The sequence below is a fragment of the Drosophila arizonae genome, chromosome 2 (genome assembly GCF_054131065.1).
Source record: "Drosophila arizonae isolate 15081-1271.41 chromosome 2, UAZ_ARI_1.0, whole genome shotgun sequence".
Lineage (NCBI taxonomy): Eukaryota > Metazoa > Arthropoda > Insecta > Diptera > Drosophilidae > Drosophila > Drosophila arizonae.
Window position 1 is genome coordinate 1,672,221 of NC_142922.1, and position 19,965 is coordinate 1,692,185.

The window sequence follows — 19,965 nt, forward strand, 5'->3', positions numbered from 1 at the left end:
ATAGATCATGTAAAAATTGTATATGATAGCTGCGGAAGTAATAATAAATATAGTGCATGTGATTTTTTCGAAATTAATTTTCGTTGATGTGGCAACATGCTTATGCGTCAGTTAGATGGCAGCCCTTATTTCGATAACAAACAATCGACTGGCAAAGTGAATCAGAATGAAATTAACGAAACCCAATTGATTGGCTAAACGGTAAAAAAAAGTGTTTAAATTAAGGTAATTAAGAGCAAAGTGGAAAGAGAAACTCTGCGTGTATCGCAGCCTACACAAGTGTACGCTTGAACAGTTTTTACGTGAAGTGAAAGAGAGAAACTCGAAACAAAGCCATGTCCTCGCTCTCCGCCTCAGCGGAAAATGTTTCCACAATGGGCATTGGCGGCGGTCCCGATTCCAATTCGCATCACGGCTCCGATGGCGGCGGCTCTAGCATGTGTCTCGAGCTGGCCTTGGAAGGCGAACGCCTCTGCAAGGCAGGCGATTGCCGAGCGGGCGTTGCCTTCTTCCAAGCAGCCATCCAGGCGGGCACCGACGACCTGCGCACCCTCTCCGCCATCTACTCACAGCTGGGCAATGCGTATTTCTACCTGGGTGACTATGCCAAGGCCATGCAGTATCACAAGCATGATCTAACTCTCGCCAAATCGATGAACGACAAGCTGGGCGAGGCTAAATCCTCGGGCAATCTGGGCAACACACTGAAGGTAATGGGGCGCTTCGACGAGGCGGCCATCTGCTGTGATCGCCACCTCACGCTCGCACGACAGCTCGGCGATCGCCTATCAGAGGGCCGAGCTCTCTACAATCTGGGCAACGTCTATCATGCCAAGGGCAAGCATCTGGGTCAACGCAATCCGGGCAAGTTCGGCGACGACGTCAAAGAGGCGCTGGCCAAGGCCGTCGAGTACTATCAGGAGAATCTGCAGCTCATGCGAGATCTAGGCGACAGAGGAGCTCAAGGGCGGGCCTGCGGCAATCTAGGAAATACATATTATCTCCTGGGCGACTTTCAGGTGAAGTTGAATCATTTGCTCCCCCTCAATCTCTCTAATATTCATCTTCACCTTTAGGCAGCCATAGAGCATCATCAGGAGCGATTGCGGATTGCTCGCGAATTCGGGGATCGCGCAGCGGAGCGTCGCGCCAATAGCAATCTAGGCAATTCGCACATCTTCCTCGGCCAATTCGAGGATGCAGCGGAGCATTATAAGCGCACGCTGGCTTTGGCCATGGAGCTGGGCGAGCGCGAGGTGGAGGCACAGTCCTGCTATAGCCTGGGCAACACATATACGCTGCTCCATGAGTTCACCACGGCCATTGAGTATCACCATCGACACTTGGCCATTGCCCAGGAGCTGGGCGATCGCATTGGAGAGGCGCGCGCCTGCTGGTCGCTAGGCAACGCCCACTCGGCCATGGGCAACAATGAGAAGGCACTGGAATTCGCCGAATCCCATCTGCAGCTAGCCAAGGAACTGCACGATCCCGTGGGTGAGAGCACGGCGCGCGTCAATATATCCGACTTACGCAAACTGCTGGGCTTGCCGGAGGCGGAGCACTCACCCACACAGGATGACGAGCGCTCCAGCGCCTCGGATCATTCCGCGAGCGGACATCAGTCGGATGGCTCCGAGAACTCTCAAGGGCGCATGGTAAAATGGAATAAACTCAAGCATTGTCGCAGAGCGTAATCAATTGAAATTCGTTTGCAGGTTCGAGTGCGTCGCCAGAGCATGGAACAGCTGGACCTGATCAAGATTACGCCCGATGGCAAGCGCCTGCAGGAGGAGAAGCAAAAGGCGTCAAATGCCGCCGCCCACACCAAAGCCAAAGAGGACGATTTCTTCGAGATGCTCTCGCGTTCTCAGTCCAAGCGCATGGATGATCAACGTTGCTCCATCAAGTTGAATAGCGCCGGCGGCGTGGCCGGTGCTGCCGGCGCTGCCTCCACAGGCGCCACACGCAAGCCCTTGGTGCAGCAGAACTCCCTGTTCGTGGACCCCACCAATTTGCCGGGCTTGAAGTCGCCCTCGTCGGGTGTTGCACCGGCTCTGGGGCATGCGCCATTGGCACGCAGTGCCACCATCAATCAACAGCCAGACGATGCATTCCTGGACATGCTGATGCGTTGCCAGGGCTCCCGGCTGGAGGAGCAACGCTCCGAGCTGCCGCGTCCGAATGTCACCATGGATGTGGAGGCGCCAGCAGCTGGCGGCGCCGGAGCTGGTGGTGGTGCAACAGGTGGACAGTCGGGCAGTAGGGGCACCACAGTGCCGGACGAGGATTTCTTTTCGTTGATCATGAAAGTGCAGAGCGGTCGCATGGAGGATCAGCGTGCTTCCATTCCATTTGGCGGCTTCAGTAATGCTCAGCGAAATGCCCGCAACAACCACAACAACAACAACAACAATAACAACACCAACAGCAACAACAACAACGCTGGCGGCTCAGCCGGCGCCAAGTAGATGCGACCAATTGTCCATTTAGACTCTCTAACAATCTTTATATGTATTTTTTATCCATCATTTCGTTCTAAGATTTATAACCAAAAAATATTTTATTTTTATGCAATCGAGCACACACACACAAACACTCACACACGAGAATGTACAGTGAAAACTCTGCGAAGGAAGAGCTAGAGCTAAGGCTAACAAGAATTTTCTCAAATTTTATGGAGAGCAAATTTAGGCTCGAAACAAAATCATGAAAAAGAAATCTAAAAACTTGTACACTATAAATGGAAAAAAAAAAATGAACGGAAATATTTAGAGGAGGAAAATTCAACTTATGCATTTAATATTGATTCAAATTTAATGAAAACTTTAAATCCAAACTAAAAACTAAAATCACTCTAAATGAATCAAACTGTATTAAAAAAATCTTTTAAAAAAAACCGAAAGAATGTTAAAAATTATATAAATTTATTATTTTATTAACTCAAAGAAAAAAAAAAATATTAATTATGTCAGAAACTACAAAAAATATAAAGATTTGAAAAGATATCATAAATTATATAATTGAAAAGATGTTAGATTCTAAATTATTTTATATTTAAATTTAAGCCATTCCAAGTAAACAACAAACTATTTTGAAAAGTTTAAAAAATGAAAGAAGTTAATTAAAATAATAAGTTTCTACACCTTTATTAAAAATTATGCTTAATTTTAAAAGCTAAGTTTTGGTCCAAAAATTGTATATCGCATGTAAACAAATTTGAATGAATATTTTAAGATTATAATATTTTTTATAAATATTATACATATGTATTATTATACATATTTTTTCCTGATGTTCTTATCGTAAGACATTGTTAGCCTTAAGTTCATTGGGCAGAGTATTCACTGTACAACAGCTCATCATATATTATTAACTCTATAGCACACTTATACAATACGATATTCAGAGATGCATGCTTCTTAAAACTAAACTAAAAACGAAAAACAAAACTAAAAAAAAGAAAATACCAAGTTTTTAAAGATATTAATATTTCAATTGCATGTTACTAGTTCTTAAGTAGAAATAGTCCATAACGAACAATAGGTATATACTTACTTTCTTTATACTTTGCTACACTCTTTTTTGAAGGATCCTAACTCTACGAACTTTGAACATATAAGCAATGGCATTTCTATACAAGGCCCGATTCCATTTGTAACTATGAGTATTACATTTTTATCGACTAACATATATGTATTTACATTCATATACTATATCATTTGATATCATTTCAATTATACTTATATATTTTTTCTCGAGATATTAACGGAACGTTGGGTCGCTGCTCTTTAAGATCCAGCGCCGGTTTAGCATATAGCCTACTAAACACTTATACAAATTGAAATACACACACATATACATCTATATATATATATAGATATATATATATAGAATATGATTACGAATATCTATTTAATGTTTACACTCACACAAACACTGATTGATTGATTGATTTATTGATAAAGTGAAGCCAAAATTTATGAATGTTATTGAAGCGCATGCGTATTGATTGAATGATTCATGTTGCAGATCCCATCAGATCGAAGCAGATCATTCCAATGAAATATGCGTGCCACAAACGTATTATTAAATATTAAAATCAAAACTGTTTGCTGACTAATTTGTGTTTATTCTCCAGCAAATCTAAAGAGTGTAAAGATCTAGAAATATATCCGTGATGCCGAGCCTGAGCTGTGGCTATGGCTTGATTCATGCATGGAAATAAGACAACCTTGGCTATATATAAGCACGACTTTGACAGACTAGCGACTAGAGCACTACTAGCACTAAGCATGGAGCAGCCGGATCTGGTCAGGATTACGCCCGAGCAGGAGGAGAAGCACAAGGCGTCAAATGCCGCCGCCCGCGCCAAAGCCAAAGAAGACGACTTCTTTGAGCTGCTCTCGCGCTCCCAGTCCTGGCGCAGGAGTTGCCCGCGCTGCTGCAGAAGTTGAGTGAAAAGTCTCAGAAAGTTCGTTCATAAAGCTTTATTCATAAATTAGTCGTCTTAAGTGTCTAGGAAATACATATATGTAGTATAAACTTTATATGATATGTTGGCTTGGCTACCCCCAATCAAATCTCGTCTCCTGCGCCAACTCCAGGCGGCCCGAAAGATTTATTTACAAATTCTTTGCACTAACTTAAAAACCAAAAAGATGAAGAAGCAGACGTCAAAGGCTGCCACGCCCCCTCTACGCCTTCGCTGGCTTCATGCTATCCGGCAGAGTGTCGTCCAGCACGAAGATGGGCAGGGAGTAATCCGTGGGCTTCTCACATCCGCCCGCCACGCCCCCCGCATAGTCGTAGGCGTTCTTGTGGATCGAGCCGGTCTTGTGCCAGCCGCGCTTCAGCATCACATAGACCACGAAGACGCTGACGAGGAAGGCCGAGCAGCTGGCCATGACGAACATGGCCAGCTGGACGGACTCATCGGTGGCTGCGGTGGCCGCCTGAGCCACGGCCGGCGCGGCGGTGCGATGGATGAAGTGGGAGCGCGTCAGATCGGGCTGGAAGCGATTGCCCAGCAGCCGGAAGCCACCCGACTGAATGGCCATCTCGATGGCGTAGGCCATGTCCACCTTAGAGTCGTTGTGCAGTTCGAAGCGCACGATGACGGAGCCGTCGAAGTTCTCCTGGACGCGCAGATTCTCCACGGCCGAGCCGAGCAGCTGCTGCAGCTCCCGCCGTATGGCATCGTAGACGTTGCGCACGCTGCCCCCGCCATGCTCCGAGCTGTTGCTCATGTGCAGCTCAATGGAGACGGACTCGATGGGCACGTGGCTGCAGTGCCGCTCGCCCAGCTGGAAGGTGTGCGTCGCCGGCAGCTGATTGCCGGCGGCATCGACGCACCAGCAGCTCCGCTCGCTGCACTGCAGCGGCTCAAAGGCGCCCGCCGCATCGCAGCTGACCGGGAAGGTGGCCGTGGCGGCCAACGCACGGCAGCGCGTCGTATTCAGCTGCATGGGCGCCGTCTCCACGGATAGCTGCGAGTCCAGCAGCGAGTGGGTCAGCTCCACGCTGTGCTCCGTCGGCTGCAGTCGCGCCTCCACCTCGCCCAGATCCAGATCCATGTCCAAGCTGTTCACGTCGTTCAGCAGCGTCAGCTGCTCGATGAGCTGCTCCATCAGCGGATCAGCTGGCTCCAGCTGCTTGCGCGCGCGCGCCTGCCGACTGTTGCAGATGGGCTCCGTGTCCCGGGTCAGCGTGCCCTTCAGCGGCGCGCCCTTGCGATCCGCGCACCAGCAGACGCCATACGGACTGGCCAGCTGCGCCGAGGGGATTTCCGTGCTGCTGCTGCCGCTGCTGCTGGCAAAGGCGCGACTGACAATTTGAGAGCTGCTCGTGGCGGCCAGTGCGGGCTGCTTGCCCAGGCACTGCACGGGACTCCAGTGGCCGGTGACGGGATCGCAGCGTGGCTGGAACCAGACGGAGGAATGCCCAGTGCGCTGGGCAGCCAGACTATTCTTCAGCTTGAGACGTTCGCAAGGCGTAAGCACTAAACAGAGAGAGGGAGGGAGAGAGAGAGAGATGAAGTGTACCTTCATTAGGTGCTCCTCTGGTGCTTACCTGGACAGACGGCATGGCAGGCGAGCTCATTGTGGAAGAGATTCTTGGTCTGGCAGGCGGGCGCGTCCGCATCTATTTGAATGGCCAAGCACTTGTTGGCCTTGGGACTGAAGCGATAGCGTGTGACGTTGCGCCCGCTCTGGCCGCTGGCCAGGCACTGGGCGTCCATGGACTCGAAGCAGACGTCGCGCGTCTTGGAGCAGCAGACGCCGCGATTGCTCACCGGATTCAGGTGGCAGGTGTGCGTGGTGGGGCAGCTCTCCTGCTCGCTGTGCGGGCCGCAGGTGACGTCCTGCTCGCCCTGCTGCAGGGGCTTGCCCTCGGCGCAGACCGAGTCGCGCCTGGGCACGCAGATGGGCATCTTGGGGCAGGGCGTGTCCACGCACTCGACGCTGATGAGCTGGCACTCCTCGTCGCTGGCGCAGCTCAGCTCGGCGCAGTAGTCGCGGCACTCGCAGGTCGGGCAGCCGTGCTCATCCATTTGGAAGCCACTGTCGCAGCTCGTCGAGCAGTTCTGGGGGCTGCACGCGTAGCTGGAGTTGGCTGTGCAGGTGGGCGTGGCGGGTGCTCGGACGCGTGTGCCGGGCATCGGCTCGCCCTGCTCGGTCACACACCAGCAGCTGCCGTCGGGCGTGCACTGCACCTGCTCCCATTTGCCCGTCTGCGGATCGCACTGGGCGATGCTCATCTGGCGCGCCGGGATGCCCAGCTCGGAGCTCTGGTGCAGCTGTATGGACTGCAGGTGCTGGCAGGCGGTCTTCAGCTGCGGCTCCACGCACTGCGTGCCACAGCCGTTCGAGCAGCAGCGGCGCGTGCCCTCGCAGTGGGCGTCCGTGCGGCACTCGTAGCTGCAGACGTTCGTGTCCAGGTTGTCCGTCGGCCCGGGCGGCACCAGGTAGGGGCACTGGCCCGGCTTGCGGGGCAGGCAGGCTGGCACCGGCGGGCAGTACTCGCCCTCGCAGCTGACGTCGACGATGCGGCACTCCTTGCTCGGGCCGCAGTCGACATTCTCGCAGGGATCGCGGCACTGGCAGGCCGGGCAGCGGGTGTGCGGGTCGAGGCTGAAGCCGTACTCGCAGCCCATGCGGCAGGTGAGGTCCAGGCAGTCCAGTTGCTCCCTCAGCTGCTGGCAGCTCTCGTCGCTCACATTGTAGCCCCTCGACTGGGGTATCTCGGTGCCGAAGCTGTCCACGCACCAGCACTGCTCCACCTCCATCTCGACCATGTCCTCGTCCGCTGGCGTCGTTCGCTTCGCTGCCGTCGCCACCTTCTTGAAGTCCGTGCCGAACAGCTGCTGCTCCACTGCCCCCACATCGATCACCTTGGCGCTGCGTCCCATCCCGTGCACAGGCACTGGCGGCACAGCTCTGACTCCTCCCGTTGCCACCTGCACCTTCAGCGCGCTGTCGTCCACCCGGTAGAGCTTCAGGCGTTCCGTGTCGCGGCGACTCCGCTTTGCTCCGGCCAACAGCATGCGCATCCGCCGGATTGTGTTCTGCTCCAGTATCTGGCGCTGCTCTGCGCGCGTCACGCGAATCTTGCGCAGCTCACACTGCCGTCCCGCATAGTCGCCCTCCTCGGTGCAGCGCGGCGCTGGCATTGCCAGCTGCATGCCCGCCTCGGTGCCCTCCATGCGCTCCGAGAAGTCGCGCAGATATTCGCACACTGCAAAGGGAATGGGAGGGAGTCATCGATTAATTATGGATGATTGATTGATTGACTTATCGATGACCACCGCTGATTGATGGAGTGATGACGTAATGACTGACTTGTTGATTGAATGGTGAAGAAATTAGTTGATTGACTACTCCACTGATTGATTGACATATGATATCATTGGTAAGTGGCTGATTGAACTATTCTGATGGATTGATTGATTACCCTTACCAATGTCTGATTAGAATATTAAAAGAATTTCTGATTGAATGACTGAGCAGCTAGCTGATTGATTGATTGATTATGCGATTGACTGATTGATTGAATAATGTAATGTCTGATTGACAGAATAAATAGATATAGTATATGATTGAATGACAGATTGTATTAATAATTGAATGATTGAATAATCCAGTGTCTGATTGATAGCATATCTCGATATACTACACGACTGATTGTTAGATTGTACTAATGATTGAATGATTGATTAAATACTCTAGTGACTGATTGATAGAATTCATTGCTATCATTATATGACTGATTGATTGAATGATTCAGTGACTGATTGAGAGCTTGCCTTACAGATTGATTGACTGACTAAACGCTGCATAATATTGATGGACTGACTTCATTTGCTTTCTAACTTACTGGTTTGCTGTCTCGTCGTCGGCTGATCCTCTGATGCTCCCGTGGCCGTCGTCTGCTCCGGCAGCGGGCAACAGACGCTCTCCGCCTCGCGATGCAGCTTGGTGCACTTGTACTGCTCGGGGCACATGATGTGATTGCTCATGGAGCGACCCTGCTTGGTCTCCGGCTCGGGCTCGAAGAACGCTGTGGGCTGGAAGCTGCGCGCTTGTCGCTCCTCGAAGCAATACATGACCTCGCCGCTGGCCGGGTCCGTGAGTGGGGTGCCGATGTCGCAGGGATTGGAGTAGGCCAGATCCGGTTTGCAAACGGGCCAAGAGGCGCACAGCGAGGAGCCGGACTCACAGAGCGGATCCGTGGCAACCTCACAGTGGGAGCCCAGGGCGCACTTGAAGCCCTCGCAGGGCTCCGAGCACTCGCAGGTGGGACAGCCGTTGTGGTCGTTCTATAAGCGGGAGATGAGGAGATGCGTGAGTCGGTGCCTAGCAATGGCTTCCCCAGTTGAACTCACCTTGAATCCGTATTCACAGACGGCGGCGCAGATGTTCGTGTCGCATTGTTCCATTTGGAAGCTGCGCGCATACGAGCGACTGATCATGTTCTCCCAGCCGTCGCAGTTGACTGTGTTGGCCGCGCCCATGGACTCCTTGATCTTGTGCCCGGTGCGAGGATCCACGCACCAGCAGACGAGTCCGTTGCGGGAGCACTGGCGTGGCGAGTACTGTCCGCCGGGTCCGTTGCAGTCGGGCACGTAGCCGCGCCCCTCGCGCTCGTTCAGTGCCAGGAGATCGGCCAGGGCCTTGGCCTGATGGCATCCGGTCATATTCTGCGGCTGCTGGCAGTTGAACTGGCAGCCCTTGGTGAAGCAGCACTTCTCCAGGTTACGGCACTCCAGGTCGTGGCTGCAGGGCGCGCCGCACATGTAGCCCGTGCGTTCCGTATACGTCGATTGCTCGGAGGCCGGACAGACGCCGGGCTTTTGGAAGGTCAGAGCACTGGGACAGCAGACTCCGTAATCGTTTCCAGACTCCACTAGGCACTGGTAGAGCGGCGGACATTGCGGCTTGCCGGCGTCCAGTCCACACAAGAAAGGCCTGACGCTGTCCTCAATAGCCAAGGGCAATCCGGCCGGACAGTAGTTGGCCAGGGAGCGCGCCTTCTTGCAGGTGGGCAGCGGTGGGCAGGGCTCCGACTTGCATTGCACCTCCTGCAGCTGACAGGTCTGACCACGCGGACACTCCAGGCCATCGCAGGGGTCACGGCAACGACACACGGAGCAGCCCGTTTCTGGGTCACGCGCGAAGCCGGACGGACAGAACATGCGGCACGCGGAGGCGGCACAGTGCGCCGGCTCCTGGCACTGAACGCCGGCACGCGTGGCATTCCGACTGCCCGGCAGCTCCACACCGTACTCATCGATGCACCAGCAATCCTCGCCAGCGCGCTCATTGGCGCACTGCACGCTCTCGAACTCTCCGGTCTTCCTGCAGCGCGGAATGCGCACGGCGCCTCCTGCTGGCTGCAGCGCCTTGGCACGTCGCGCCTCGGCCCGCCTCAAATGCTGACAGGCAGTTAAATTGGCTGCAAGTAGAGGGTGGGAGGAGCGGGTGAGTCAACGTCAACTGGGGCGCTTGGCATACTTTCGTGTTATTCAACTGAGCAAAAGCGAAGAAAAAACCCAGCTGCAAAGTCGGTTTCACTTTTTGCGAACGTGACGCGTTTATTGTGAATGAAGCGACAGACGGACAGCGAAGTGTAAGCGAGTGCAAGTCGAGTATGCCCGACTAGCGGATACCCAGCAAAGAGCCTTGAGAAAGGCAACTAGTTGAATGTTTTCTTTGAAACGTAACCCAAATTAATGAATGAGGAATTCATTTGATTTTTGATATCGGAAATTTATTAGACTTACTATAATTGAGTTTGGAAAACAAGTGAACAATATCTAGCTTTTTAAATAGCTTAAACCTAGAAAACCGTTTGAAACCTAGAAGTGTGCCTATTGATTGCTAAAATAGCTAATAAATTACTCTGTATTATTTATATATGACAGACCAGCTGTACGTCCAGTTTTGCAATTCAAAGTGTATAAAAATCGATAAATATTAAATGGATGATTTATGAATATACAAAAGAAAAATAAATAATATTTATAGATATTCAATCAAGGAAAAGCAACATGTGAATTGTTGTGTCCGAAATTTAGGCCGTAAAAGCAATTCAAGGTCATCAAGTTCTACCCCTCCATATCGATAGTTATCAACTTTTAGCTTTACTTTAATTTGATGTCATAACTCTGAGCTGTGTGAATTGTTATAATAAAAGAAATATAAGCAACACGGCGCTGAATATAAGCTAAAATATCTCATATGTACATATCGATTTTAATCGATATTGGCTTAACTGTAGAAGAAGCAAAATGTGCCAAAAAAAAAAAAAAACATGATTTGTGTAGACTCTAATGGAACCTTGATTTATTTAATAATAATAGCACTCATTAAGTTCTATATATTGTAGTACACTCAAAGAGCTTTACTGCAACCGATCGATATTTATCGATTCATAAGAAACTTTCTGATAAATACAAAACATTGCTAATGCAGCCACTTGTCATACAAGCTTACAAAAATATCAGCTCTAAGCGTGCATAACAATTTATTTTTAATGAGCTGAGTATTCACTGTATCGAGTACAGTACTCACTATCGACTATATGGAGTATATAGCAAGAAAAAAACTTATTAAAAATTGTGCACAAATGGCAGCTGTTAATTGTTGTTGACTGTTATTAGTTGGTTATCTCAGGGCCAACATTGCGAGCACTTGTATTTGTTTGTTTTTGTTTTGTATTCGCACTGCGTTTGCTATTGGCCAAAGCGGCGTATGCGCAATTAACTGAAATGGCCTGAACCATTAACGCCAGGCGACGGATGCTTGGCTTTGAGCATTCTACATAAGGCACAGTCATTGTCTATTGCTCGCTCGCTGCTTATGTAATTGCTGCACATCATATAGCTCTTAACTAATACACTCCCCCACCCCCCGCAGCAGTCAACCCATTTCGTGGTTTAGTCTTATACGCAACGCTGCCTTTTGGCATTTCGCAAAAGTCGAGACGACGCGCTCGCTGAGTTTCAGTTCGTCTGCCGTGGACAGCTCACGTAATGCATTCGAAATGCATTCGATAATGGAGCTGTTGACGGACCTAAGCTGACCCTTGGGCCACATGTGAATAGATCATCTGCCAGCGGAAGTCGTCTCTGAGCTAACTATTTGAGTAATCGGGAAAGTGAAAGTTTCGCTTTTTCGTTGGTTCAATTCAAGATCTTCAGTAAGCCTATTGTACTATATAATGCGTAATTATCTCTCATATCAAAGCTTTACTGCATATAAACACATTATCTATACAATACATTTTTATACCTTTGATGTCATAAATTTTTGTTTTATTATATACCTATAATATATATAATATAACTTTTTGTTATAGACAATTACCATCTATATACATATAATGAACGACATACAGCTGCGGCTCTCTTCTAATTTTAGATCACTAAGTAATACAATGATATACCAAGGGTTACCATCTTCTGCCTGCGTCTTACATTATTCGTTGACATTTTTAAAGAAAAAACTTCATTTTATTTTTTCTGTGTAGAAATTTATTGGGCGCGTTGATTCTGTATCCGATTTCAACTTTAATAGGCTTAAAGGTTTTCGAGAGTTTTTTGCTGAATTTGTTGAAAAGTTTCAATATATGCTGGGGCATATATTTCTCCTATCTCTTTTTATCTCTTATATCTAGTTCTACCTTGATTTCTTTCTCTCCTTATCTCTCTCTCTCTCTCTCTCTCTCTCTCTCTTCTCCTTACTCTATCCTTCTCTCTCGCTATCGTTCTCTTCTCTGTAAACCCTAATACTCACTATGACTCTCTTTTTATCACTGACTCGCCCTCTTACTATCTCTGCATCCCACTTCCACTATATCTTTCTTTTTCTTAATCTCGCTCTCTCTCGCTCTCTTGTTCTGTCGCTCTCTATCTCTCTCACACTATTTTGTATCCATCTCTTCATTCTGTCTTGCCTTTTCTATTTTTTCTCACCTGTTGCTCTCTATCTCCTTCTTTTCCACTCCCTGCCTCTTTGCATAGAACTTCAAAAATCTTCGTGCTGCTTTTATTAAGTTCTCTCGAGAAAACGCAACCGCAAACAAGACTTCTTCTAATGATGGTTGCTTATTCCAACTCTCTATCATCTATTTATCTATTAAGTCCCACCTTTGCTTTCTATTGTCAAGCTTTTATGCATCAATGCATATTTTAGTTTACTATAAATTTGATGAGATATCAGTTTATATAAACATTGATACACTTTTTTTATCAGATCAGAGTCAAGTCTCTCTCCGTATGTCTTTTTCGCACTGTGTCATCCCTCTATATGCATATGTACGTACGCCCGTATATCTATCTTAAAAGCATGTTTATTTTATTGTCATACCAACATCCGGCTTGCATTTTCACTGCTATGTTAATTGCTAAATTTTTACCACGATATTATTTTTTGCTTGCTTGCCTTTTTTTTTTGGAGCTCTTTTCACCAGAAATTAAATGAAAGTTTCTGTGTTTTTTTTGTGTGTATATCAATTTTGTTTTTTTTTTTTTTTTTGGCAGCTCCTCGTGTTGTGTCTGTGATTTTGGTATTTCGATCGAATGTCTCACTTGGCTTTGGCATTTGGTTTTCGCTTCATGAATGAAAACAAAAACCAATTAAAAGAAAAATGATAAAAGCGGCGGCAGTGGGAAACGTGATTTATTCTACTTTGGGGGCGAGCGAAATCAAGTTTGTCGCCTAAGTCTTTCGTTCGCTAGCGTAACGAAAACGAAAACAAAAGCCGCATAGACAACAGCCGGCCGAGACCCCCTGCCCACCCCTAGGCTCGTTCGCTCTGACCGACTGACATACTCATACCGCGTGCTTCCTCTTCTAGCCAGCTGTGCGCGTGAGTGAGTGTGTGTGTGTGTATGTGTGTAACGGCTTTTCGGCCAGTCTATTTCAAGTTCGTGCTGCGAGTCTCGCTGTGGGCCCCCGGGCTAAGCGCTTTTTAATGATGGCCGCGCTATATTTAGCGCCCGTTCGCCGTGTTCTACACGAATTTCCCAAACACGCTAATTGCCGCATGCATTTTGCAACATTTGCAATTGGCTTTTAACGATCCAAGCAACTTGCTCCACATAAACAACTCGGCGAACGGGGTTCATTGACTGACCAAAAAAATACGACTACAACAAAAGAGAAGCAAACTGAGTCAAGAAACCAGAAAGAACGGTTAAGCAAAGTTGGACGAACTCAAAATACTCTTGCAGCTAGTTTGTAGAGCAGCGGCAGAGACAGTGACAGTCATAAGTATTGAAACGTTTATGATACACTGAGCCCATTGGGACCGACAAATCAGGGTATATTAGTAGAATGTAGATAATATAACAATATAAAGTATATATTCTTTATAGAATATATTTTATATTATATTCTTGATCTGGGCTCGTCGAGTTCCGAGCCGATAACAGCTAGAGACCTGAACTTTTATAGTTTATCTAGGCATGAATACAGATGCAAGCTAGGTTGCTCGAAGCAATAGTCTGAGTGTTTGGTCTCGTTGAATACACTCTCTACAATATTTGCATGCTTTAATTAAATTATATTAATTTGATTTTTCTACAGAGAGTTTACACTGTCAAAACTTTCGTTAAGACTAAATAATCTTTAGTTATCCTAAGCGCAAGATGATTTGAGCAACAAAATTTTACTTTAAGCTAGACAAGCTGTTATCCCAGATAAGTCCAACATACACATACATATATATATATATCGTACACCTCTTCTCTGAGCTCTTCACTGAGTTACAACTTCGTCCACAGAGTCGTATTACCCCCCCTCATCTTTCGTATGGCGCTAGCAGTCATTGACTCTTGCTGCTTGCCATGCGTGTGGCATGCAGTTGCCCGTTTTATCCCTGCCACGCCCACATTTTCGGTGTTCCACTTACCAGTTGAGCGCTTGCCCTGCGCAGCTTGCAGCGCGAGCAGCAGCAGCAGCAGCGAGAAGAGCCTCGGCCAGCGTTGTTCACAATGCAGCGGCATTTCGAGACGCAAACATCCAAAAAAAAAAAAAAAAAAAAAAGTTGCCAAAAAGAGGTGGAAAAAGATTTCCTGTTTTTTGTGGCAGCAGCTGCAAAAAAAAGAGAGTTAACATTAAGTACAGCTATGCATAGGTGTGTGTGTGTGCGTGTGTGTGTGTGTGTGTGTGTGTGTTATGTTGTGTGTCACGTTTGACGTCACACACTGGCGTTGTGCTTCAGCGACCGAAACCGGGCATGAGAAACGAGAAATGAGAAATTCAAATTAATATTCAAAACAAAAAAGCAAATATGCATACGAATACTTTCACTAGACGCTGTGGTTATTGTTTTTGTTTTTCATTTGAGTGGCTAAAGAATTCGTTGGATATGAACTGGAAATTGATGGCTGCATAATATTTAGATGCTAGACTATTGCGCAATGGGCAAAGCGGAAGCCTAAGCCGATGCGAGGGGTTACGAACAAAGCTCGGGTCACGGGCTGCATTCATTGTCTGCACGGCTCATAATATTTAGCAGTTGTTGTTGCTGCTGTTGCTACCATTGAAGGTGAGTGATTAATCTGCGCTTTCACTTTGCCAAGCATCGGCCAAGCAACGGCAACGGCAGCAGCTGCCGTCGCCGCAATTGCGGCTGACAGTGTATACAATATTTTTGCCAGCACTGTTGAAATTCACTTTTTTTTTCTCTCTCTCTCTCTCTCGCTCGCTCGCTCTTTGTGCGTTTTCCGGTCCATTGCCAGCTATGATGACGGCGCGTCGCTCAGCTTTAATCACACTACGATTTATTTTCACTAATTATAATGCACACAGCAGCAGCGAAGCAGCAGCAGCTGGCCTCAACAGCTGATCGGCTAATGAAATCCAATCGGAGTCGAAAAAAAAAGTTCGTTGCCTAAGTCATTTGTATTTTTTATCGTCTTTTCTTTTTGTAAGGTGAAAAGTGTTTTCTTGGGCACTTGAAAAGATGACAAGCGTGCTGCAACAACAACAACAACAACAATGACAAACAATTTGTTGCTGAACAAAGCGGCATAGACTACAACAACAATAATAACAACGAAATTTCAATACGGAACTAGCAAAAAAAAGGCCAAAAATTGTATAGAAAATGTTTTGCAGATATTTTCTTTAGAGTATGGCCTAGTTTGTATATCGAGTAAGTCACATTGTAGAGGAGTTCAGGTTAGACATCATATATATCAGATAAATATAGGAGAGAAGTGTGTAAACATGGACAGCTAATGAGCTTTCTAAACACTGAACCAGCAAGAGTAATATTATTTCCAATAACTGAATATGGTATTGAATTGGGCATATAGTTTTGAGAGTGATTGGCAATGCAATGAATTTAATTCGGGTTCTGTTACACATATAAACCATTTTGTATTTCATATCATTTGATAAGACTATTTTATACATATGTAAGTATTATAGTATGTATTCATTCCTGACACTTTCAGATATATATCTTCATATATGCCCATATCTCTAAATACTCTATATACATATGTATATATATGTAGCTCATACAGTCATACTACAATGCTTGTTCGACTTTAAACTAACATTTAATTTTATTTAATCTAAATTGAACCAAGTTTTTCTTTAGTATTCCTATATCCTATAACTTTTGTAGATCTAACATAACCTAAGCATAAACGTGGTATATCGTATACTCTAAACTCAAACAAAGTCTTTTTTAGCCCACATTTGTATATATGCCAAGGGTATTGTGTATGTAGACTCTAATTACTCTCAGTCAACTGTTCTTTCCAGTTAGCTATTTTATTTTTCAACTCGTTTGGGCTGTTGTAAGGTCCCACCTTAAACCAGGCCAAACAGCATTTCGTTCACCTGCGAGATTTTCCCTCATTTGGCTGCAAAATGAAATTTCACGCTTTGCTTGAACTTGAGGCGATTTTTTCCCCGTTGTTTGCAAATGTTTTCTTGTTGTTTTTTTAGTTTTTTTTTTTAGAGATGCAAAGATTTCACCATGGCCAAAAAGCTAACTAAAATCAACTGGCTAAGCTTGAGCTGCTTGTCATTGAAATTTTTGCAGGCTTTGTTAAAACACTGTTGACCCTGTCACATTACCTGCTTGCTATGCTTGGCCTGGCCCTTGTTGTATGACAGTTAGTAGAGTGTAAAGTTTAACGATTGGTGAAATGAGGCCACCTGCCAAACAGCTGTTGGAATGGGGACCCCATATAGGGAGGAAGAGGCAGAGAATCCCTTACGACAGGTGCTGACAGAGAGAGAAGTTTCCTAACCGGTCCTTTAGAAGGAAATTCATTGATGAAAGTACTTGAGCTTCAACGAAATGTTAAGTTATTAGCTATGAGAGAGAATTAAGCTATTAGCTATGAGAGAATCTTTAACCGATTATTAATGGAACTGAAGAACTACAAATTAAATGAGGGAATCTTTATCTATGTGCAATCAGAAATTCGTTATGAGAGAGAATCTTTAGCTAAGTATTTTTAGAAATTTTTACATATTTCCTAAAAATGCAGTCCACTGGTCAAAAGCTGAGTTACAAGTTATGAAAAAGAAGAGAATCTTAATTCATGTTCTAAGATAATTGTAGTGTTAGTTAAGAGAGAAAATCTTCGAAATGTTGTACTATAAGCTAAAAGAGAGAATCTTTCCACAATGCTCATAGATTATTAATAAAACTCCCAATTAAAACAACACTAAGCTAGGTAAAAAGTCGGACTCGTAGCTCTCAGCTAGGAGAAAGAATCTATGGCCAAATAGTGACAGAAATAATGCCAGCCCAAGCAATTGAGGTGCCTGAACGCCCAGACTTTTTAAGCATTTGAAAGCTGTTCCAAATTCGGGCCGAGCTGAATCATTTCTTGACTTTTTGGCTTTAGTTTCGGTTACTTTTTGGGGTTTTTGCACGGTTTTCTGCTACAGTTATTATTGCGTGTGCACTCACTTGCGAAACGCTTCCAAGTGCTCAAGTTTTCCACAGTCTAACGGTGCTTCGCTGGGCTTTAGCGCTGTTAAAGTTGGCTTTTTAAATTGTTTATTTCTTAGCCTCTCTTTCGGCCGAGTTGTAAACTGTCCATATCGCGTTTTGGACCTACCACTGCGCACTGCTGCGCCCATTTACAAAGTTTGTTTATTATTATTGGGTAATAAGCCTATTTGTGTTGATTTTTACCACTCTTAATTACAATATGATGTCATCCGGCTATTATATTTCCACCGTATCGATAAAGTATGACCAACATAATCATAGATTGTCATATGTGCCCAGAGTAGGCTCAACTTTGATTGATAAACTACTCTGTAATCGAAAACTTTATGAAACTTGGATTGTTTTTTACGTTGAAAATTGAGAGCAGGCTGAAATCGGCTTTACTTGAATTATTTCTGGTAATTCATGTATGAGGAGATGTTAAGCAGCTTCTTGAAATATTTATTTGTTTTTTCTTTGTCTTCTCTTTGTATATTTTTTCCTTTTACAAGCTGATTTTTATAAGGTTCAAATCTGTTTTTAGCTACACAAAAAACATCATATAGGATGCCAAAATTCGAGCCATCTAGATACAAAGCAGATCTATCCGATTTTCACTTTCGTGAATGAGTGTAAAAATTGTGTGTAGCAATAATTATTTAAATTAATTTTCTACACATCACATGTTGTTAATTGATTTAAGCTATACAATATTGAGCCAATAAAAGTCAGCTGGATTATTATCATTATTTTTGAATAGTTTTAAATATGATTTCTGTGTCTGCCATTGAATTGACCTTCGTAAAAGTGCGCAAAAATATTTGCCTAAAAGTTCGAATCAGCTTTGATTGTTTGCTGAGCTAATGCGTTGCTTGATATTCGTTGTCGAGTACGAAGCAAAATGCCAGCGGGTCGCCTTGAGCCAACCAAAAAGTAAATTAATAAATAAAAAAGAAACAGAGTTTTGGATATGGATTGAAGTGTTCAAGATTGGCAGACGACATATTTATGAGTGTGCCCATAAAAGTTTCCCAGTTTTCGATTTCAGTTTTGTAGCTGGAAGGGGGCAAGGGGGGAAATTATTGCTCAACAAACCTGTTGTCCAATCAGAGTACGAATTCCAATCGGAGTGCGGCTAATCCAATAAAAAGTGAAACTATTTCTAGTTGCGATTTTGTGCTTTAATCCAAGTGCACTTGGCTCTATGGTATGCGCCTATTTGTATTTCTTTTATTTTTATTTTCTATTTTAATTTTTTAGGCGCTGGGCTTTAATTTGCGATTTTCACAATTTCACTTGCACAGATACACAAACAGACATAAATATATAGATGCACATGCACTCACACGAAGACAGTCTCGTAAATTTGATTTTCACTTTGAATTTCTTTGAATTTCTCTCGTAACGTATTTTGAAATTCGCGTGCGACTTGAACGGCGAACAAAGCTCATTTGAGCCAGCGCTGGCACAGCACCAGAGCTCATAGTGGTGCCCAGCTCGTTATGGTGGTGCTCTGCGGCTCTGCTCTGTCGGTGGTTCGATCCAACATGTTGCATGCGAATTTCGAAAAAAAAAAAAACTAAACTCTCAACTGACGCATGTGAATTTTCGGTTTCTTGTTGGGAATTTTGAAATCGTCGTGAACTATTTTAGTTTTTGTTGGTAATTGAGCTTTGAGCCGTGTCGTGACACGAACATGCACGAATCGTGCTACAGAGGCTCGATGGCAACTTAATGCTCTGTGATTCGGTTGATTGTTCATTTTTGTTTTATTAAAAGAATTAATTTTTAATTTGAATATTGACATCAAGTATGTAATTATGATTTTAATCAAAATGAATAATTAGTTATTTATTTAATATTTATTTTCATTCGCTACACATTAAGCTATGTAAATTGACTCTTTTTTGGTGTTTAGATTCGGCACCTAATATTTATTTATGATAAATATTCAATTCCAATCGGAATTGTATCGCTTCCAGTTGGATTTGCGGTCTGCACATTCCAGAAGTCTCTTATGCCCTATGCTAGTTTAGAGTACCCAACTTCTATTACTCGTCCATTTTCACTCCAAAGGTGCGCCGTCTGCTCATTCATGCACGCACCACCAAACCACCGCACCACACACTCCCATGGCAATGGCTTGATTCATAGAGTTCAATTCAAGCGTTTGCTATGTACAGCAGCTCGTCAGGTGCGTGACAACCTTCATTGGCCAACTATGCCGACGGCCACGACGGGGTAAACCCGAGATCCATCCAACCACTCGGCTGACTCAGTGTGACGTCTGCAATGGCGGATATATGTCCGAGATCTGATCTGAACTGATCTTAGCCAAGGGCAAATCTTTAACACATTTTCGCTTCAAGTTTTTGCTGTCAAAACAAATCTTTGAATTTTTGTGTTTTTTTTTCATTCTCATTTGTTTTGAAACAACTTCCGCTTCGCTCGGTTTTCGCACGCTTTTGCCATATTTCAATGACTTTCTTCTTT

General features: G+C 45.4%; 2 protein-coding genes across 2 annotated transcripts; one reads left to right on the forward strand and one right to left on the reverse strand.

The window, feature by feature from the left end:
• The first annotated feature begins 90 nt into the window (after positions 1-90).
• pins (G-protein-signaling modulator pins) lies at positions 91-4,119 on the forward strand. The gene is made up of 3 exons (XM_018007757.2): positions 91-1,019; positions 1,077-1,658; positions 1,719-4,119. The coding sequence occupies exons 1-3, from the start codon at positions 336-338 to the stop codon at positions 2,469-2,471; spliced, it is 2,019 nt and encodes a 672-aa protein (XP_017863246.1). The 5' UTR covers positions 91-335; the 3' UTR covers positions 2,472-4,119.
• A 356-nt stretch (positions 4,120-4,475) lies between these two features.
• On the reverse strand, positions 4,476-18,994 carry LOC108621630 (uncharacterized). Its single transcript, XM_089476537.1, has 6 exons — positions 18,568-18,994; positions 14,416-14,597; positions 8,885-9,954; positions 8,377-8,818; positions 6,073-7,737; positions 4,476-6,001 (listed from the first exon to the last, which is right to left on the reverse strand). Exons 2-6 carry the CDS (start codon positions 14,507-14,509, stop codon positions 4,698-4,700), a joined length of 4,575 nt encoding a protein of 1,524 aa, XP_089332663.1. The 5' UTR covers positions 14,510-14,597; positions 18,568-18,994; the 3' UTR covers positions 4,476-4,697.
• Between the last annotated feature and the right edge of the window lie 971 nt (positions 18,995-19,965).